Below are 21,437 nucleotides of genomic sequence, written 5' to 3' on the forward strand. Positions count from 1 at the left end.
GGGAGGGGAGCGGGTGTGTGGGAGCGGGAGCCGGGGCTTGGCCCGGGCCGCTGGCCGGTGAGGAGGCGGGAGGGGGCGGGGCCTGCCAGGGGGCGGGGGAGGGGTCTTGCGCGGAGGCCAAGTGGGGCGCGCGCTGGGGAGAGCGGGAAGGTAAGGGGGCGCGAGATGGGCCTGAGGGGAGAGTTGGGAAGTGGAGAGAGCATGGGGTGTTGTGGTGAGACAGAGGGTACTTAGGGCGAAATCTGGGGGAGCCGCGTTTATGGTGAGCTGTGGAAACTGGAGTGATGAGAGAACCTGGAATCTGAGCTAGCCAATGAGGGACAGCAAGGGAGTCAGGCCTTGATCCCCCAGCAAGGGATCACTCCCTTGCGTATCCCTCTTTTCCTAACAGTGTAAATGAGCAAAGATGGATCAGGAAGGTGGGGGAGATGGGCAGAAGGCCCCGAGCTTCCAGTGGCGGAACTACAAGCTCATCGTGGATCCTGCCTTGGACCCTGCCTTGCGCAGGCCTTCTCAAAAGGTGTACCGCTATGATGGAATCCACTTCAGCGTCAACGTGAGTGCCCCAGACCTTTTCTTGCCATCTAGGGAACTCCAGTCCCCCTGCTTCTCTGTTACTCCGTTCAGCACCCAGAACTCTCCTACCTATAGCCTGCTTTCTCAAGGGTGGACAACTGAACCCAGCTCTTTTGCATGTGAGTCTCCAAATGGGCTTCTTAGAGCTCAACAGCCTGGTTTCATCTTGAGCTGTCTTTCTGTTCCTGCTTTCCTTCCTAGGACTCAAAGTATATACCAGTCGAAGATCTCCAAGACCCCCGTTGCCATGTCAGGTCCAAAAACAGAGACTTTTCCCTCCCAGTCCCTAAGTTTAAGGTAAGTGTCTGCTGGTCTCCTGGTGTGGTGGCCCTTGGAGGGTGCGGAAGATCCATCCTGACACTCTAGTCTTCACATAGCCTAATAAAAGGGGTTTTGTAGTGAAAAGGTCACAGCCAGGTCGAACAACCTTAGTGGCAATGAGACTGAGTTGTTTTGGGTAGGAGGTAAACTTAGGTAAACTTATCTTTCTGGGGAGGTATAGGTGAGGTGTCCAAAGTGTATCCCTGGTGGCGGGGGTGTTGACTTCTTGAAGGATGAAGTAAAGGCAGATTTAGCTGCTATATTTATCACTGTATTCCTAGACAGTGCATAGCACAACAGTGAGATATCTCAGTTCCGCCACCATTAAAGGGAGTGACAAAGCCACTGTCACCCCAGAGTCCTGTGTTTCTCACCTCTCATTTGACCATCTTGTTTTCTCAGAGGATTCCCATTTTCCACTCTAAGCAGGACACTCATCAGGCCTTGGACTAAGAACTGATGGTTCTTAGTTTCTTCCACTAATTCTTTATTCTTTTCCCCTTCTAAATAAAATGTGGGGTTTCCTTACTGTTTCACAGCCATGGCTTCACCTATTATCTAAATGTTGATCCTTCCAAATATCTGTTTCCAGCCACCATTAGTCTGTCCATGTGAAGGCACAACAGGCATCGCATACTCACGAGATTTAAAACAAATTCTCTTCACAGCCTTAATTCTGCTCTCTATTTCATTTTCCCTCTACTGATAAATGACAACACCATCTACTCAGCTGCACAGGCTAGAAACCTGGTAGTCATCCTATGATACTCCTCTCCCTAATTTCTTACGTACTCTGTCACCAAGTCTTGGTGACTGTTTTTCTGCTTTGTCTGAATCTTTCTATTCCCATTGCCACTTCTGTAATGCAGACCCTTGTCTTCATTTCACCTGGTTTCCTTGCTTCCATTCTCTCCTCTATTTTATGCTGCCATTTGTTGCTTTGGTTTTACTGTTCTCTTATTTTACTTTTGTTGCCAAGTCCATTTTTGAGCATTGGCACATATGATTATTGATCTGGCCAAGCCTTATCCTTGGCCTTGATGTAACACCCCTGTGTTACCTTCATACCATATGCTTTGCAGTTTTTAGAAAATGCTGAGTTGTCTTATAGTTCCATGTGCTAGAAGTCCTTGTCATTTTGGCAAACACCTGTTTATCCAGAAACCTCAGTAAGAATGCCACCATCTTTATGCATCCTTCCCTGATTTCACTCTATACAAAGGTTTTCTTCTGTGAACTCCCAAACACCCTGTCTGTACCTCTGCTGACACTGCGTCAGGCAATTGTGTGTGTCTGTCTGTGTTGTCTATTTTTCTGAGCAGGAGTCTTTTTTTCTTTTTCATCTTTGTATTTCTAGTGCCCAGTCTAAGGCGGTCACTTAGTAAAAGCTGAGCTAGTGAATTATTTCCCTACTAGTTCCTTCCATGGGGGTTTATTTCTCAGTTTGTGCATTTCTGTTCCTGGTTCTTGCCATTCTTGTATGGTGAGAAGAATTCAGGAAAGAGAAGAGTCAAGACTGATGTATCCTCTGTGTGGCCTCCTCCCCTTACCCTTCCGTTTCCCAGACCTCTCTCTTGACTGCATGGATTTTGCTAAAGTTTCCCAAAGGGCAAAGGAAGAGTGGTCAATATTGAGACCCCAGACCAACTCCTGTTCTCTTCTCAGCTGGATGAGTTCTACATTGGACAGATCCCACTGAAGGAAGTGACTTTCGCAAGGTTGAATGACAATGTGCGGGAGACCTTCCTGAAGGACATGTGCCGAAAGTATGGTGAGGTGGAGGAGGTAGAAATCCTTCTTCACCCCCGCACTCGCAAGCACCTGGGCCTGGCCCGTGTGCTTTTCACCAGCACTCGGGGCGCCAAGGAAACAGTAAAGAACCTCCACCTGACCTCCGTCATGGGCAACATCATCCACGCCCAGCTTGATATCAAAGGTGAGGGCACCCGTGCCCGCTGCTCAAAGGTGGGCTCCATCAGATTGTATATGCAAGTGCTTGTTGGGGTCAGGCAAGTGATCAGGATCATGATTCCTTATCTGAAACTCTTAGGGCCAGATGTGTTTCTGAAATCAGCATTTTTAAATTTTAGAGAGGAATTATGGGACATACATGTTTTTCTGTGTGTTATCTTCGGCAGGGTCGGGGCAGCACCCCAAAGTTGAGCACATGATTATATCTGGAAGAAATCATAGGAGGGGTCACACTAGATAGATGAATAAAGGCTGCAGTAAATCATTAGCTCAGGTCAGGGTTTGACTCCAAAATCTGCAAAATAAATAGGTTTTCAGTTTTTTTGGTTTTGAAATTTTAGGTAGAGTATTGGGAAACTATAAAGATGAGTGAAGCATTCTGGGCTTCTTTGTTAAGGAACAGTAGGGAGGAGTGGGGTTTATGGCGAACTGTAGGTTAGAGTACCACCTAAAGGAGCTGTTAGTTGGCATTAGCCAGTTTGCAAGTGGGAATAAGGGCTATTATTCCCTAATTTGATTTTTAAGAGAAAAGCCAGAAATCAAGATTTTTGTGTCAAATCTCATGGGTGTTTTTGTTGTTTTTTTTAAATTTTTTTCCACCAGGGAAATCTCATGGTTTTTAAGTATTACTTCATCCCTCCCACCCCCGTCCCCAGACTTTTTAAGTCATTATGCAGGGTGAATAAAACATATCTGTAGGCTGGATTTAGTCCTCAGGCTACCATTCTGCAACCTTTAGTTTATGGGACAAAGAGCATGGGGGTATTTAACTGCAGATAACCCGGGTTTGAATTCCAATTCTTCCACCAAAGAATTTTGTGACGTTGGGCAGGTCCATTTTCTTTAAGCCTATAAAATACGGGCACTGATTCTTTTCTCTCCTGATGGTCAGCCAGTGTAGCAACATATGTAGAAGAGTTTTTGTAAACTGTGAAGTGTCATAAAACATATTTGTAGCGGTTAAGAGGTAGAGATGACGTAGAAGGTCTTAAAGATAGAGGTAAGGTAGGAAAACTAAAATCCCAAAACCCAAGACTCCAAGAAATTGTAGGAAACTCGAAGCTTGAGAAAGAAACAGCAATACCAGATCAGGAAGTTGTTGTTTTCTCCCTCTGACTGTTGTTTCCCATGTCCCTGCCTCCAGGACAACAACGAATGAAGTACTATGAACTGATTGTCAATGGCTCCTACACCCCTCAGACTGTGCCCACAGGGGGCAAGGCCTTGAGTGAGAAGTTCCAGGGCTCTGGAGGAGCCACCGAGACGGTGAGAAGCTTGTGGCTGTGGGCATGGTTCCTGCGTGCCAGGAGCAGGAGCAGTCTTTGGGGAGGTTCTGGACTTCCCTGTTAAATACAGGAAGAGCCAAGAAAAGATGCCTAGATCCCTCCAAAGACAGGGAACTAGGATTCTTGGTTTGGGGGAGAGCATGTTTTCAAATGGTGCTTGATCACTTTTCCTTTCTCCTTGCCCTGCTCTCTCCCTCCAGACTGAATCCCGCCGCCGCTCTTCCTCTGACACGGCCACCTACCCAGCAGGCACTGCTGTGGTGGGCACCCCTGGCAATGGCACCCCATGTTCCCAGGACACAAGCTTCTCCAGCAGCCGACAAGACACCCCATCTTCCTTTGGCCAGTTCACCCCTCAGTCCTCCCAAGGAACCCCCTACACATCTCGGGGCAGCACGCCCTACTCTCAGGACTCTGCCTACTCCAGCAGGTAAAGAGCAAACACCATCTGGAGCCCCCAGCCATCAGACTCTGGGAACTGCCACTGGGAGGAGGAAGGCCAAAGTCTCTCCAAGAGGGAAATAATTTGTCCTAGTTTCTCTGTGGATTCAGCCAACAAACTGCTGTCCTCAGGGAGCTTGCTAGCTAGGAACCCAGTGTAGAGGGGCTTTGGGTATTGAGAACCGAGACACTTGGGTTTGGTCATGTAGAGATGAGACCAGCTAATGTCCCCACTTCTTCTCTAGCACCACTTCCACCTCCTTCAAGTCCCGGAGGTCAGAGAACAGCTACCAAGATTCCTTTTCCCGCCGCCATTTCTCTGCATCTTCGGCCCCCACAACCGCCTCTACAGCCATCTCAGCCACCACTGTAGCCACTGCCGCATCCTCCTCCTCTTCCTCTTCATTGTCCTCGTCCTCCTCATCGACCTCTTCTTCCTCGACCTCTCAATTTCGTGGTTCTGACTCAAACTACCCAGCATATTATGAGAGCTGGAATCGCTACCAGCGCCATGCTTCCTACCCACCCCGCCGGGCACCTCGAGAGGAGGCCCCCGGGGCCCCCTTTGCTGAAAATACAGCTGAGCGCTTTCCACCTTCCTACACCTCCTACCTGCCCCCTGAGCCCAGCCGGCCCGCTGACCAGGACTACCGGCCTCCTGCCTCCGAGGCCCCACCGCCGGAGCCTCCAGAACCTGGTGGAGGCGGGGGCGGTGGGGGGCCCAGCCCTGAGAGAGAAGAAGCTCGGACCTCCCCCCGCCCAGCCTCACCTGCCCGTTCCGGCTCCCCAGCTCCAGAGACCACCAATGAGAGCGTGCCCTTTGCTCAGCACAGCAGCCTGGATTCCCGCATCGAGATGCTGCTGAAGGAGCAGCGCTCCAAGTTTTCTTTCCTGGCCTCCGACACAGAGGAGGAGGAAGAGAACAGCAGCGCCGGCCCTGGGGCTAGGGACACAGGGAGCGAGGTGCCTTCAGGGTCAGGTCACGGGCCTTGCACACCCCCTCCTGCACCAGCTAATTTTGAGGATGTTGCACCCCCAGGGAGTGGGGAACCAGGGGCTACCCGAGAGTCTCCCAAGGCCAATGGACAGAACCAGGTGAGGTTGGGGTCAGTCAGAGGAGGTACCTGGGATCTGGAGGGCAGGGTTGGGCCTCTAAGGCTGAGGGAAGGGAAGTTGATAGGAAAACAGGGATTTGAGGAGAAACCCAGGGAACAGGTAGAAGCTTTCTGTGACCCTTCTCTGTACCCCCACAGGCTTCTCCATGCTCTTCTGGAGAGGACATGGAGATCTCCGACGACGACAGGGGTGGCTCACCCCCCCCGGCCCCGACACCCCCCCAGCAGCCTCCACCCCCTCCCCCTCCCCCACCTCCTCCCCCTCCCTATCTGGCTTCCCTTCCCCTTGGTTATCCTCCCCACCAACCTGCCTACCTCCTCCCACCCCGACCTGATGGGCCACCACCCCCTGAGTACCCCCCACCCCCTCCCCCTCCTCCTCACATCTATGACTTTGTGAACTCCTTGGAGCTCATGGACCGGCTTGGGGCTCAGTGGGGAGGGATGCCTATGTCCTTCCAGATGCAGACTCAGATGTTAACTCGGCTCCACCAGCTGCGGCAGGGCAAGGGATTGACTGCTGCCTCAGCCGGTCCCCCTGGTGGGGTTTTTGGGGAGGCCTTCCTCCCATTCCCGCCCCCCCAGGAGGCAGCCTATGGCTTGCCCTATGCTCTGTACACACAAGGGCAAGAAGGCCGAGGGGCCTATTCCCGGGAGGCCTACCACCTGCCTTTGCCCATGGCAGCCGAGCCCCTGCCCTCCTCCATCTCGGGAGAAGAGGCCCGGCTGCCTCCCAGGGAGGAAGCAGAGCTGGCAGAGGGCAAGGCCCTACCATCAGCAGGCACCGTGGGCCGCGTGCTGGCCACCCTAGTCCAAGAGATGAAGAGCATCATGCAGCGAGACCTCAACCGCAAGATGGTGGAGAACGTGGCCTTTGGAGCCTTTGACCAGTGGTGGGAGAGCAAAGAAGAGAAGGCCAAGGTGAGGCCAATGCCTGGGACTGGGGAGACCTGGAGCTGCACGGGGGAAGGTTAGGCCTCTGGCTCTCCAGGCCACATGCACTAGGTGGAGGGGAGTGGAGAGCGAGACCACGGGCCCTCAGAGGGACACCCTAGCTGGGCAGGGGTGTTAGGGGACACAGCAGCAGACAGGCATGGGCCGGAGAGGCAGAAGAGCTTTGACCCACTCCACTGCTTACTTGTGGTGGTCAAGGCCCTTAAGTCTCTAGGGTTCAGTCTTCAGTTTTGCTGTCTGTGGTGTGGAAATACCTGTAGCTGTTTCCCAGGGCTAAGGGAGCAGACTTTTGGGCAAATGCCTGTACAGGTGTGACACGTGTGTCAAATGGAGGAGGAAATAGATGCTTTTCTGAATTCCTGGGGTCTGGATTTGGTTCTCAGGCAGGTGGGAACGCCTGGGTTCTGGGGTTCAGTTTTCCTGTTGCTTGCAGCCATTCCAGAATGCAGCCAAACAGCAAGCCAAGGAGGAGGATAAAGAGAAGACAAAGCTCAAAGAGCCAGGCCTGCTGTCCCTCGTAGACTGGGCCAAGAGCGGGGGAACCACAGGCATCGAGGCCTTTGCCTTTGGGTCAGGGCTGCGAGGGGCCTTGCGGCTGCCTTCGTTTAAGGTACCTAGAACTGTGGACTTGTTGAGGGGGTGGAGCAAGGGGGAGGGGGTGGTCAGGACCCATGAGTGCTTGAATTCTAAATGGGCCCCATCTCTTCCCTCTCTCCCAGGTAAAGCGGAAAGAGCCATCGGAAATTTCAGAGGCCAGTGAGGAAAAGAGGCCCCGGCCCTCCACTCCAGCTGAGGAAGACGAAGATGGTGAATGGGAGATCAGGCGGCTGGAGAAAGGGAAAGGACTGCTTAGATTCTGATGAAAGCGAGAGCCGGAGACAAAGGGGTCAGGGTATCTAGAGGGCAGGGAGCCAAGTGGAAATTCTGGCACAGGGTTAAACCCAGGCAGTTCCGAGAGGCGTGAGAAGATCAGACAGGGCTATCCCTGGGGTGTAGTTGTGGTTCTTGCTCTAGTATGCTCAGTTAAGCTTTCTGCATCTTGGTTTTTCCACCCGTAACATAGAAATAGACTCTTCAGTATCTAGAATCAGAGAATTTTGAAGTTAAGCAAGTCATCTAGCCGAGTTTACCATCTAATGCTTATGTTCTCCTGCAGCCTTCTGCCTGCTTTGTCTAAATCTGAGCTGTTTGTTGACAGCTGACATGGCTGGGAGACTTCTGTATTGAGTCATATCTGCTTCCCTGGAGACCTACTGGCCTTCGTATTCTTTTCTTGGGCCAGGCACAAGTCAGCTCCTCTTCCACCCAACCCAGAAAAAGACGAAAGATAAAGTGGGTGGGATATGTTTAAAACAGCATAAGATGTTAGGTGACTGTGAGGTGTCTGTTTCTCTACTGAACTTCAACTTCTTGTCTGTAAAGTGAGGACTGTCTAGCAGGTCAGCAGCAGTGTATGTAAAGCTCTTTGCATGGGGTAGGGGGATGATAACTCATTGTTGATGGTAGAGTGTCCTGACTCCCACTCGCCTGGCCTAGACCCTGAGCGAGAGAAGGAGGCTGGAGAGCCGGGACGGCTGGGGAGCAAGCCCCCAAAGCGAGATGAGGACCGAGGCAAGACCCAGGGCAAGCACCGCAAGTCCTTTGCTCTGGACAGCGAAGGGGAGGAGGCGTCTCAGGAGTCCTCCTCAGAGAAGGTGGGGGGCCGGGGCACTCAGTCCCTGCCAGAGCCTATTTCCTGAGTCCCTGTCCCTATGGCCAGTTTCACACTGGGCTGGAGCCCAGGCAGCTGTGCCTCGTGGAGGACCAGTTGTCCCTTTCCTGTTAGTCGCCATTTGTCCCTTTCTTTAAGGATGAGGAGGACGATGAGGACGATGAGGAAGATGAAGAGCGAGAGGAAGCTGTGGATACCACTAAGAAGGAGACAGAGGCGTCAGATGGTGAGCACAGGCAGTTGAATAGAATTCTGGCTTGGGAGGAAGAGATTCGCCACTCGGCTAGCCCTTTCCTGGGCCTGCATAACTTTCCTGGTGGATTTATTGGCCACCTTTGCCCTCTGCAAGAGCAATGATTTTAGCCACATCCTTTGGAACCCTTGGCCCCCTGGAAGTAAAACCCCAGTACTCAGAACGCTCCTCCTGCTTGCCTCTTCTACTGAAATGCAGCTCCCCTGAGGATCACCTCGTGGAGCCTACTTATTTTCCCAGGCCCTGGAGATAAGGGGTCTGCATTCTCCTCCTCCCCCTCAATGTTGCCAGCGTATCTGTATCTTTTCACCTTAGACCACTGCTCTGCCTCTAAGGCCCAGCCACCAAGCTGTGCCTCCTTTCTCCTCCTCACAGCTGCCATCACCAGACACTCCTCTGTCCTTCAGTTGAACATGTGTTTTTTTCTCCCTGTTCTTTGAGGTCTTGGGTAGATAGTTCAGGCTTCCTTTCCATTCATTTGTTCAGAAATGTACAGCGAGCTCCTCTGTGCTGGGTGCTGTTCTTGGTATTTGGGACATAGCAGGTGGACGTGGCTCCTGCTTTTGCAGAACTTGTTGGAGGTTAGGAGGAGACTCGACAAACAAGCAAACAAATAAGATCAATTCAGGTAGAAACTTGTGCTTTGAAGAAGGTAAAATAGGTTAACGGGGTAGAAACTGATAGGGTGGGGACTGGGGAAAGATTTACTCTTTTCTCTGTGCTGGTCAAGGAACACCTTGGAGAGGTGCCATTTCTGCAGAGGTCACGACAGCGAGTGGGATGACCCAAGGGCCTGTCTCTCAGGGGCAGGGCTGTCTGCTAGAAGAGAGGGCCGTGGACCCCCCCACAACCACTTGATCACCAGTTCCATCAGAGTTCCCTCCTGAATGCTTCTTGCATTTGTCACCACCTTTGTCCCTGCTGTCCTGTCTTTGTCACTTCGATTCTTGGGGCAGTCTTGACTGATTTCCCTGTCTCTGTGTCCATCCTTCTCCCTCCATTCCACTCCATTTTCCAAACTGCTGATAGAATTATCTTTCCTAAAATGCACACCTGATTGTTATGTCCCTCCGTGAAGTCTTTCCTGGCTCCCTGTTTTCCGCAAGGTGACTTCTCAGCCTTTGTGATCCAGCCCTGTTTATCTGTTCAGCTGCATGTGGCCATCTTTCAGCCTCCTCCCTAGCCACCACCATCTTCTGTTCTAATTTGCCCAACTGTGTTCCTCAAAGACTGGAACTCCTGTATTTCTTAGAGCCCTTCCCATACATGACCAGTCTCCCAGAGGCATGGAGCATGTTATGTTTTCTAAGCTTATTTCACCCTAGAATCCTTTTTCACAGAGTCTGTCATCCAGCCTGTGTCCATAAGACCTACTTTGGGAAAAGCTTGCCAGTCTGCAAGTCCCCGCCTTTTCTTGCCTTTGACGTCCCCGCTAAGCCCCACTGCTTGTGTGGCAGACTCCTCGTCCCTGGTTTCAGCATCTCCTTCTCAGGGAGGCCTTCCCTGAGCTGCTGCTCCAAAGTCCAGGGCTTCCCTTCACCACGCTCCCCAGCCCCTTAATACTGATCTTATCTCAGTGGGAACAAACTTTTTGCTTATCCAACTCCTTGACATAGGGTGACATCCATGTAGTGAGTCCGTGAGTGAACCCACAGCTTCACTGAGGCCTTTCCACCTCTCCTGATTGCCCCTTCTGGATTTCCAGGCGAGGACGAGGAAAGCGATTCGTCCTCCAAATGTTCTCTGTATGCTGACTCAGATGGTGAAAACGATAGCACGTCAGACTCCGAGAGCAGCAGCTCCTCCAGCTCCTCGTCCTCCTCATCCTCCTCCTCGTCCTCCTCGTCCTCTTCATCATCTGAGTCCTCCGAGGAAGAGGAAGAGGAGGAGCAGCTAGCAACCATTCCCTCAGCCTCACCGCCCCCTAGAGAAGTCCCAGTGCCCCTGCCAGCTCCTGTGGAGGAGGCCGAGCCTGAGCAAGTGGCAGGCTCCCCGGTCGTACCACTTCCTGAGCAAGAGAAGTCTCCAGCAAGACTTGCAGGTGAGTGTTGATCTGATCTGTGTGTGAGAGAGAACAGTGGAACCTGCACTTATTGTGTGTAAGTGTATGTGCAGGTGAGTGTTGATCTGATCTGTGTGTGAGAGAGAACAGTGGAACCTGCACTTATTGTGAGAACCTGCAGTGTTGATCTGATCTGTGTGTGAGAGAGAACAGTGGAACCTGCACTTATTGTGTGTAAGTGTATGACTCTTGGAAAAACATACCAAAAAAGAGTCACTGTCACCTGTCACTCCCCCTGCTTGGAGACATGGCCTAACATGTCAAACTGCTCTGCTACAGTGGTTTTGCAGAGCCAGACCAGGGCGTTTGGCTGCTAAAGTAATAGGGAAATGCCTTCCATCCAAGGAAGTTATGGAGAAAATTCCCAATTTAAGAAGATCCTCCTACTAATTTTTCTTAAGCTCGTTCCTTAATGTATAGTAGATATGTGCAGGCGATTAAATGGCCAAGTAGGTAGAAAACAAATATTCACAACATTAACTCAGAATTTAGCTCTATCTTTGCATTCCTTTGTGGATTTGTGCGTTCTGTTGTTATTTTATAGCACATACGGGTAATTTATCCAGCTGAGTGAACTGCTGGTTCAGGCGATAGGTGTTTATGGAGTACTTACCACAGCCAAGCAGGAGTTAGGTGCAGTGCTATGATGGTGTGCTCAGCAGGCACTACTCTCGCCCTCGGCGAGCTCCCAGTCTACAGGAAGAGATGGTTGGGTTGAGTAATTAATCCATAAGAAAACCCATCATTACAGACTGTGAAAGCACCATGAAGGAAAAGTACAAAGTACTCAGAACTCTAGCACATCTGAGCGCATGGGGAAATCTTCCCTGCTAAGGCATAGTTGGGCTGAAATGTAGGCAAAGCAGGGAGGAAGGCGGGGTTAGCATGTGCAAAGGCCCTGAGGCAGGGGAAGCAGCAGGTTGGGAGGCCTGGAAGAAAGCTAACCTTCTGTAGGGCTGAGCACAGAGGGGAGCTGGGGTGGCTGAAACCAGAGATGTGGGCAAGGACCGGGCCATGCAAAACAAGCAGGCCATCTTAGGAATTTGGTCTTTATCTTGAGACCAGTATAAAGCCATCAGAGGAGTGAAATGATCAGATTTGTGTTTTGAAAAGATGCAGTGCAGAGGAAACTTGGAGAGGGGCCAGAGTGGGTTCAGAGAGACTAAGAGGTGATTGCAGAGGGGGCTGGCCAGTTAGCTCAGTTGGTTAGAGCATGCTGTTATAACACCAAGGTTCAGATCCCCTTACCAGCCAGCCACCAAAAAAAGAAAGAAGCAATTGCAGTAAGGAAGGAAGGTGAGCTATGGTGGTAGCTTGGATTGGGGTGTTCCTACAATGGAATCAAATAAGTCTGCTTTTAAGGAATGCTTCAAAGGTGCACATAGACTCCCAGGATCACCCACTTGAACGTTATTGAGCATCCATGGTCTGAGATAGGTAGTGGCCACAGGAGGCCTCCCAGCACTGGCACACTCGGCTTAGGTCCAGACCTCTCACCAGGGGGAGACAAGGCTCTCATTACACCTCAGATGACTCTCCAGCTGCTTCTGGGTCTGTTGGGAAGTAGAAGGGTCTGCGGGGTCACAGGTTTCATTCTCAGTGGAGCAGGAAGAAGGAGGGGGACATGGCCAGGTCTGCATTTCAGAAAGACCATTCTGGCAGGAGAGGTCTGGGTCTGTTGGGAAGTAGAAGGGTCTGCGGGGTCACAGGTTTCATTCTCAGTGGAGCAGAAGAAGGAGGGGGACATGGCCAGGTCTGCATTTCAGAAAGACCATTCTGGCAGGAGAGAGAGACATTTGGAAGAGATGAGGAAGGAGGTACGGTGCCATTGGAAGGTTTGAAGCCTTGCAGGTGAGAATGGGAGGGTGGTTATGGTGAGGTACAGGGCAGTGGAGTGGAGGTGTGGATGAAGATTTGAGAGAAATCTAGGAGATAGGATGGCTTGGTTAATAAACTACTTACCAGGAAAGGAAACTCAGGAACGAGAACCCAGATTAGGAAGAAAACTGCTGAGCTTAGTTGGGATTGAGTTTGAGATGCCTCTGGGAGCTCCAAGTAGAATCATTGGCAGTTGGATCAATAGATTTGAAGCTCTGGCAGGAACAGCAGGCTGGAAATGAGGCAAATGTTGGAGAGCAGTGCTAGTGCAGGTGTGAGTCCACCTGTAGAACTGAGGAGGAGGTGTGGAATGAGAGGAGGGGGTGGAGCCTTGGATTCCTGAGAGACAGGTGGGCAGAGGGAAGCCAGAGAGGGCTAGAGAGGAGTGACAGGTGGGATGGAAGCCAGGGAGCTGTCAGGTTTGCACCCCAAGGGCAGCTCAGGGTTTAAAGAGGAGGGAGTGGTCGGTGTCTTTGGGCCACAGAGAGGTTATAAGATAGCAAAGTGTCTGTTGGATTTGACAGTTAGGAGGTCCTCGGTGACCTTATCAGTTGAGCAGTTGAGACTGAAGCCAAGTTATGGGTTGTTAAGGAGTGAGGGGAGGTGACAAAGATAGCCAGCCTTCTGGAAGGATAGGCTACTCTGGCTGAGAAGGAAAAGAGTTGAGGAGTAAGAATTATAAAATTAGCTTATATTTATTGAGTTCTTACTGGATGCTAGGCTCTAGGCGTAGCAAGTCGAAAATTCATTTTCTCGTTCAATCCTCACAATATCCCAGTCATTCCCATTTTACAGATGAGGAATTTGAGGCTAGTGGGATGCAGGAACAAGACCAGGGTTACCCGGCTGGGATTGGAGAGACAGCAAGAAGAGAATGCAGGGTTGATGGAGAGTTTAGCTTTTTAAATTAGCTGAGAGCTGGGCATGTTCCTCCACTGAAGGGCAGAGGGAGAAGGTGGATGGACCAGGAGAGAAGAGTCCTTGCTGGAGTGGCATTCCTGGGGAGGCAGGGACGGACTCAGATCTGAGGCAAACGTATATGTAAAGGGTGAGGCAGAGGTTTCATGCCCAAAGCTCCTCTTGGCTCTGTAGGAGCAGCAGGAGCCTTGGAAAGCGAGGGGAGTGGGGAGTGAGGATGGAAGGCGACTAGGCTTGCCAGCAGCACAGGGGCCTGTGGACGTGGGGCCTGGAGCTGAGGAACAGGGGCAGCTGGCAGGGTGCAGGGTGGGAGTGCTGGAAGGACGACTTGATGTGACAGGAGCTGAGAGAGGAGAGGACCAAGTGAGGGCCTGGGGTCTGGGCAGGAGAAGGCAAGAAGTTTAGGAGAAGAAGGGCAGTGGGCTAGAGCCAGGGTGAGGGGTGGGAATGGGAAAAGGGCACTGGGGACTGTGGCCCGAGGCCTGAGGGCATGGACCTCAATGGGGTTGACAGGGCCAGGCAGAGCCAGGCGTGTGACTGGTGGAGGGTAGCTGAGAGCGAGTGAAGCAGGTCTCTGGAGATGTGGGAATCCAGGTAAACAGGTGGGAGAGCCAAGACCCCAGGGGGATGACAGGGGTGGAGAGAAAGGGAGATGAAGGCAGGTCCCTCAGTTTTTAGAGAATGAGGGGGTGTGCAGGGACATCCCCATTCCCAAGGATGTGGCTGGGGGAGGGCTGTGTGGCCCAATGGCAGGAGTCTCAGGGAGGGCTCAGAAGATAGCCAAGGTAGCCCACACCCACCTCTAGAGAAGGGGTCATGGCTTCTGGTAATGTGGTGCCTCATTGAAGGCTCATTGAGTTTCTGGTAACAGGAACCAATTTTTAGTAAATCTAAGTAGAAAAAGGGATTTGTTTACAGGTTGTGGCCTGTCTGGTAGAACCCAAAAACAGGGACCAAAATGCCTGTAGGACTAGCTTTTCTTCTGTCTTCCAGTCTGGTTCATTCTTCCCACCTCTTGCAAATGGGCTTCCTCTGCTTCTCCATTCCAACCCAGGGTGTCTGCCTCCACCTGCCTCCCAGGCTGGCCACAAATAGGCCTGTCTATCTTAGAGCCTTATTCTCAAGGAAGTTTCTGGTTGGGCTGGCTTGGGTCAGTTAGTGATGGCCCTGGGAGGGGGGTAGGTCATGCAGTAGAAACTGGCTTCTGGGGCTTCACCCTTGTGGATCTGGGGGTATCAGAAGAGCAGTTCGCAGAGAAAGGTGGGAGTTGTATTGACTGGGCAGGTACCCCCACAATTGTCTCCTAAACAGAAAGACAGGTTTCCTTCAGGCCGGGGAGCAAAGGGAAATGGGGATGAGGAACCTGAGCTGGGAGGGGGATTTGTTCTGAACAGTGAGGTTTCTGGAAGCCGGAGTGGCTGGGTCAGAGGATGGGTTGGGGGGAGGCTGCTCCAACATGGGGGGGAGAAGAGGTGAGAGGACTCACAGAAACTGAGGGCCTCAGACGGGCACCCGAGGGCCTCCATAACTTCTGAGCGTGGGCTACTTACTGCTGGCTGAAACCCTGGCTGGTATCCAGAACCTAAAGCACCGTGGCCTGCGGGCCTCGCTCAGGGGGCCAGATCCGGGAGCATTTGTTAGGCCGCGGATGCAGGTTGATCCCTGCCTGCCCGGCCAGGCCTGGTGCTGCTGCCCTCCAGCTGTGTGAGGGGTGGTGCCAGATGTGAAACCCCTGAGGCTACAGGACGTCCAGAGCAGCTCAGGGCAGCAGGTAAACGAGTCAGTGTGTGGAAAAGGCTTGGACTGGTGCTAGGCACAAGATGCTAGCTGTTAATCTCCACAGTCAGCCTGAGATGGGCAGCTGAGAGCCTCCTGCCTTCAGGTTCCGAAAGGAAGGCTTTACGCTGTCCAGAGAAGCCGGGCAAGGCTTCACAAAGGAGGTGGTGTTGGGCTAGCTCTAAAAGCTCCAGGCAGGCTTTTCCCCATGGACGAGAGTGTGAGATGGAGGATGTGCTCCCTGTCCTGGGGGCTGAGCTGGGGAGGCCCAGCGCCACTTTCTCAAAGACAGTACACCCACTCCCCAGCCCACCCCTGGTCCTTTGGGTTTCAGCTTCAGCCTCAGCTTCCTTGGGAGAGATTCCTCCTGATCCCCTCCCCACTAGGGCAACTCCCTAGTTCTGTTGAGGGGGTGGAGCCTTGACGTTGATATTATATGTTCCAATGAAAAAAATTTTTTTTTCTGGTGACTGGCTGGTATGGGGATTGAACCTTTGACCTTGGTGTTTCAAGGCTGCTCTCAAACCAACTGAGCTAACCAGCCAGAGACCTTAACATTGTAACACCGCATTATAACGTATTTTAATACAAAGATGCAGCTTCTTACATTGTATCCTTTCACCTCAGTAAACCAAGAGTGTTGTTCGTGTTTAAGATCGTGGATATTTTAGTTCCAGACTGGCTGGCTAATGGGGTCGTTATTATAGAACGCAGCTGGCAGAAATCGCCTTAGTCCTTGTGCCTGTGGTTGGATGTGGTGCTGTCGCTGCCAGTGCTGGTGAAAAGGCTGGACTCCAGGTGTTTGTGCAGAGCCCCATGTCCCCTCCTCACAGCTGGACGGGCATGTGTTCAGTGTCATTACCTCTTACTGACTGTGAGCCCTGTGGGGAAGCGGAGAGTGTCCGCTCAGCGTGTTCAACCCATGCCTGCCACTCCTATACTTGAATGTAGGGATGAGCAAGTGCAGAATCCCATCCCGTCAGGGGAGCCCGTAGAGCTGGGGACATTGCAGGGTGAGTTTCTGGGGCAGAAGCTGAGAAGGGAGTGTCACAGCCTGTTGAGACGGGGCAGCCCAGGGCCCAGCTGAGCGGCAGGGCTCCTGCCCAGGCCAATCTCTGTTGATGTCAGGCCTAGAAGCTGACCCTCTTCCCTGTCACTGTGTGCTTCCTTCCCCAGGTCCCACTGAGGAACCACCTCCCAGTGTGCCCCAGCCTCCCCCAGAGCTACCAGCTGGGCCTCCAGCCCCCGCCCCCTGCCCTGATGAGCGCCCCTCTTCCCCTATCCCACTTCTACCCCCACCCAAGAAGCGCCGGAAAACTGTCTCCTTCTCTGCCGTGGAGGAGGTGCCAGCCCCAGACCCTGCCCCAGCTGCCCCGCCGCAGGCCAAGTCTCCTGGCCCAGCCTCTCGCAAAGTCCCCCGGGGTGTGGAGCGGACCATTCGCAACCTGCCCCTGGATCATGCATCTCTGGTCAAGAGCTGGCCCGAGGAGGTGACGCGAGGAGGCCGGGGTCGGGCTGGAGGCCGAGGCCGCTGCACTGAGGAAGAAGAGGCTGAGCCAGGGACAGAAGTGGACCTGGCAGTACTGGCTGATCTGGCCCTGACCCCAGCCCGGCGTGGGCTGGCTGCCCTGCCTGCTGTCAACGATTCAGAGGCCACAGAGACGTCAGACGAGGCAGACCGCCCCAGCCCGCTGCTCAGCCACATCCTCCTGGAGCATAACTATGCCCTGGCTGTCAAGCCCGCACCTTCCACGCAGGCCCCGCGGCCCCCAGAACCAGTTCCTGCCCCTGCGGCGCTCTTCAGCTCCCCAGCAGACGAGGTCCTCGAGGCCCCTGAGGTGGTGGTGTCTGAGGCGGAAGAGCCCAAGCAGCCGCAGCAGCTGCAGCAGCGGCCAGAGGACAGGGAGGAGGAAGAGGATGAGGAGGAGGAGTCCGAGTCCTCTGAGAGCAGCAGCAGCAGCAGCAGTGATGGGGAGGGGGCCGTCCGGCGCCGCAGCCTCCGCTCCCACACCCGGCGCCGTAGGCCACCCCTGCCCCCGCCACCGCCACCACCCACCTACGAGCCTCGCAGCGAGTTTGAGCAGATGACCATCCTGTATGACATTTGGAACTCGGGTCTGGACTTGGAAGACATGGGCTACCTGCGGCTCACGTACGAGCGGCTGCTACAGCAGACTAGCGGGGCTGACTGGCTCAACGACACCCACTGGGTCCATCACACCAATATCCTGTGCTGCAGTGGTCGCCTGCACAGGACAGGAGGACGTGGGCCCGGGGGTGGGGGTGGCCTTCCTTGGGGTCACAGCCAGGTGGTGTCCTCCTTGGGTCATTCCTAGTGTCTGCATCTGTCTACCCCACTACTGTTCAGCTTGCCACGCCGCGTTCAGCCTGGGTGTTTCTCTGGCTGCCAAGCCAACTCCTCTCTGCCTCGTGCCTCTCTCTGCCTCCTGCCTCTTTCAGCCTCACAGAGTTTTTCAGGCAGGAGTGGTGGGGTCTGAGACTTGATTCTCTCACCTCATCTTCCTCACACTGATCATGCTCAGCTAAGGCAGCTGCCCTTTCCATGGGCTGGGACTGGGGTGGATGCAGAGGAGCGGGCCAGGGGATCTGGCAGTGAGGAGCCCTTCTCTTCCTTAACGCCCTGCACTCACCAACCTGAGCACTCCAAAACGCAAGCGGCGGCCCCAGGATGGGCCCCGAGAGCACCAGACAGGCTCAGCCCGCAGCGAGGGCTACTACCCTATCAGCAAGAAGGAGAAGGACAAGTACCTGGACGTGTGCCCTGTCTCAGCCCGGCAGCTGGAGGGAGCAGATACTCAGGTGGGGCCTGCCCTGATCCTGGCCACCGCAGCTGCCTCCCATACTTCTCTGGTCCCTCACCTCCTCCCTGTTCTGTGTCTCACAGGGCACTAACCGCGTGCTTTCGGAGCGCCGGTCTGAGCAGCGGCGGCTGCTGAGCGCCATCGGCACCTCGGCCATCATGGATAGCGACCTGCTGAAGCTAAACCAGCTCAAGGTGAGGAGTTCTGCAGAGGTTGAAGAGTGCAGCTGCCTGTGCTGGCTCCAGGGGTCCCCTTGGGTGGAGGTCGGGGTGAGTGGCCAATACACCCCCGTTCTGGGAGGTCTGCAGGAAAGGCAAGGGGCTAGGTCGTGGGCGGCATCCAGCTGGACAGTCTGTTCTGCCCCCCAGTTCCGGAAGAAGAAGCTCCGATTTGGCCGGAGCCGGATCCACGAGTGGGGTCTGTTTGCGATGGAACCCATTGCAGCCGACGAGATGGTCATTGAATACGTGGGTCAGAACATCCGCCAGGTGAGGCTCCACACCCAGCCCCGATCTGACGACCCCAGTGCAGGGTGCTCGCCTGTGTACCACTTGGCCCTCTGGATAAAACCTCATATACCCTCCAGCTCCAAGACTAGCCGGTGGAGCTGCCTTGTCCTTTTTGCCATCCCTCCTCCTTTCCTCCCTCCCAGCCTCCTGCAATCGCTTGTAGGTACAATTAAGCAGACAGTGATCCAGCAGGAAACGAAGCTGATATTGCCACCCCCTTTAAGGACCTGGGGAAGTGGGGAAAACAGGCATTGAAAAGTGACGACAGGGCCAGCCCGTGGCTCACTTGGGAGAGTGTGGTGCTGATAACACCAAGGCCAAGGGTTCGGATCCCTATATAGGGATGGCTGGTTAGCTCACTTGGAAGAGCGTGGTGCTGACAACACCAAGTCAAGGGTTAAGATCCTCTTACTGGTCATCTTTAAAAAAAAAAAAAAGAAAGAAAGAAAAGTGATAACAGTAGAGGATGGTGTTTGGTATTAGAGGAGAAATTTGGGGAGGCAGGTGTGGGGGAGCAGGGACCCCAGGCCTCCCTGAGACAGTGATGTTTGAGCAAATGCTGAGAGAGGTTGAGGAGCTCCAGGCCTGGGTGAGGGGCACGTGCTGCTGGGTGCGGGTCAGCATGTGCCAGGGCCTGGGGGGATGCGGTCATGTGAGGGCAAGGAGATTGGTGCGGCTATTTGGGAAAAGTAGCGCCAGCGGCACTGATGTGAGGCTGGGGGGCAGGTGGAGCACTGACTGCACAGAGCTTGGGCGTCCCCTGAATGAGTTTGGGCCTGTGGGGAGACAGGAGGAACACCTGGCAAGCGTGAAGCAGGAGAGCAAACTCCCTGTGGCCGTAGTGTGAAGGGAGAGCTAGTCTAGGCTGCCACCCGTGTGGGGGCTGTGGCAGAGACCCAGGCCAAGGCGAGTGGGGCCTGGACTAGGCAGTGATGATGACAGGAGCCTGTGGGTTCTGGGGAGTTGGTTGTGGAGGGGAGGGCAAGGAGGTGGTAGGGCCCTTTCTCAGGACGCTGCCACTAGCTGCCGGGGAGATGGGAGCAGGGACAGATGTATGATCAAGATGAGGGCCAAGCTGGACATGTGAGGTGGGGCCCCAGGGACATCAAGGGGAGGACGCCCAGCAGCTCCACCAAGGTGGATTTTGGCTGGTGATGGAAGTTTGGGAGGAGTCCCCACCACTTAACTGGCAGTTGAAGCTCTGAAAGGAAGTGAGGTCACCAAAAGAGAGTGCAGAGATCTCACTGTCCTTCTCACACAAGGACACGGGCCCTAACGTGAACAGTCTGTCTTTTGCACTGGCCAGCGGCAGCTGGCTGATGCTTGTTTGGAAGAGAAGAGATGAGTAGGGTGAGACCACGAAATGGCTATTGACGTTTCAGAAGCCGCCCCTGCTAGCCCCACAGCAGTCTGGGGGCACCATCATGACCAGGCAGATGCTCCTGGAGGACCTGGCGGCCCTTCTGCCTGGTGCATCAGTGCAGACTTCCCTGGGGTCCTCATGTGGTGACTTAGTCAGAATGGCAGCCAGGGTTTAGGCTGGGTGGCCAGAAGAGGGAGGGCTCCTGGAAGCAAAGTCAAGGGCATATCACAAGGCCTTGGGTTCGTGGGAGCCGGAATCAGAAACACAGGTCCAGACCTGGCTGATGCGGAGCACTGGGGTGGTGGCTGATGGACTGTCTAGAGGGGCTGGTGGCCTCAGGCCTGGTCCAGTAGGAGGTCAAGGGGCAGGTCTGCAACCGTCTGCATCCCACCGTCCCAGATGGTGGCCGACATGCGGGAGAAGCGCTACGTGCAGGAGGGCATAGGCAGCAGCTACCTGTTCCGGGTGGACCATGACACCATCATCGATGCCACCAAGTGTGGCAACCTGGCGAGGTTCATCAACCACTGCTGCACGGTGCGCTGGGAGCTGGAAGCTGGGCGGGGGATGGGCGAGGGGAAGGTGGGCCATGGCTCACATTGCCCTCCCCGCTACAGCCCAACTGTTATGCCAAGGTGATCACCATTGAGTCGCAGAAGAAGATCGTGATTTACTCCAAGCAGCCCATTGGCGTGGACGAGGAGATCACCTACGACTACAAGTTCCCACTGGAGGACAACAAGATTCCGTGTCTGTGCGGCACCGAGAGCTGCCGTGGCTCCCTCAACTGAGGTGGGCAGGACTGGTGCCCACACCCCTATTTATTCCCCCTTGGTGCCCTGAGCTCCCAGCACCCCCAGCCTTAGTGGGCTCAGCAGGGCGCACATGCCCCCATCTCCCAGTGTGGGTTTGGGGGGCCCTGAGCCCAGTGAGGGAGCCTCAGTCCCTTGAGGCAGCTTCTGCCTCCCTTGTCGCCCCTGCCAACCCACCTCCTAATTTTTTTTCTTTGCGGAGAAGAAGCTGTAAATGTTTTGTAGCTGCCAGCAGCTGTTTCCTGTGGAAACCTGGGGTGCCGGCCTGTACAGATCCTGTTCTTGTGGGGGCTGCATAGCCCTCTCGCTTTGTGTTAATGGGGACTTTCCCTTGTGCCCCACGTGCACCCCTCCCCAGTTTAGGGGTCTCTCGGGGCAGTGGCCATGTTCTCCCCTGGGGGGGGCCCTGCACCCCCAGTCCTGGGGACTCTGTGCCTGGAACCCTGCCTCGTCTTCTGTTCCTGCCAGACCCTGTGGGTCACCCTTCCACCCTGGTGTCTGGCGGCTGTGGCTCAGCCAGGCCAGGATGGTGGGGGGTGGGCCCTTCCTGTTGGGCTGGATTGTACATATGTTAATAGAGCAAACCCAATGCCACATTTTTATAATTGTGATTAAACTTTATTGTACAAAAGTACTTGGTCCATATCTCTGGGGAAGAGCAGGGAGGGA

At 54.1% G+C, this 21,437-nt stretch overlaps 1 protein-coding gene across 5 annotated transcripts in view; it reads left to right on the top strand.

Annotated features, from left to right (window-relative positions):
• Window positions 1-21,399, top strand: part of SETD1A (SET domain containing 1A) — a 22,965-nt gene extending 1,566 nt beyond the window's left edge. For 3 of the 5 annotated variants that reach the window (XM_008594196.1, XM_008594182.1, XM_008594188.1), the window contains exons 3-20: window positions 392-556; window positions 778-873; window positions 2,563-2,833; window positions 4,013-4,134; window positions 4,355-4,584; window positions 4,841-5,690; window positions 5,849-6,631; window positions 7,098-7,274; window positions 7,384-7,471; window positions 8,201-8,358; window positions 8,514-8,601; window positions 10,334-10,669; window positions 16,439-17,485; window positions 17,910-18,082; window positions 18,168-18,278; window positions 18,453-18,572; window positions 20,356-20,493; window positions 20,574-21,399. In XM_008594196.1, the coding sequence (XP_008592418.1) occupies window positions 407-556; window positions 778-873; window positions 2,563-2,833; window positions 4,013-4,134; window positions 4,355-4,584; window positions 4,841-5,690; window positions 5,849-6,631; window positions 7,098-7,274; window positions 7,384-7,471; window positions 8,201-8,358; window positions 8,514-8,601; window positions 10,334-10,669; window positions 16,439-17,485; window positions 17,910-18,082; window positions 18,168-18,278; window positions 18,453-18,572; window positions 20,356-20,493; window positions 20,574-20,747 (5,112 nt within the window). In that variant the 5' untranslated portion in view covers window positions 392-406 and the 3' untranslated portion in view covers window positions 20,748-21,399. Of the gene's footprint in view, window positions 1-13; window positions 58-99; window positions 151-391; window positions 557-777; window positions 874-2,562; window positions 2,834-4,012; window positions 4,135-4,354; window positions 4,585-4,840; window positions 5,691-5,848; window positions 6,632-7,097; window positions 7,275-7,383; window positions 7,472-8,200; window positions 8,359-8,513; window positions 8,602-10,333; window positions 10,670-16,438; window positions 17,486-17,909; window positions 18,083-18,167; window positions 18,279-18,452; window positions 18,573-20,355; window positions 20,494-20,573 lie in introns of those variants that run through there. The other 2 variants (XM_008594205.1, XM_008594200.1) reach the window with 2 other exon arrangements.
• The last annotated feature ends 38 nt before the right edge of the window (window positions 21,400-21,437 follow it).

This window comes from Galeopterus variegatus, unplaced genomic scaffold, assembly GCF_000696425.1.
Source record: "Galeopterus variegatus unplaced genomic scaffold, G_variegatus-3.0.2 Scaffold162, whole genome shotgun sequence".
NCBI lineage: Eukaryota > Metazoa > Chordata > Mammalia > Dermoptera > Cynocephalidae > Galeopterus > Galeopterus variegatus.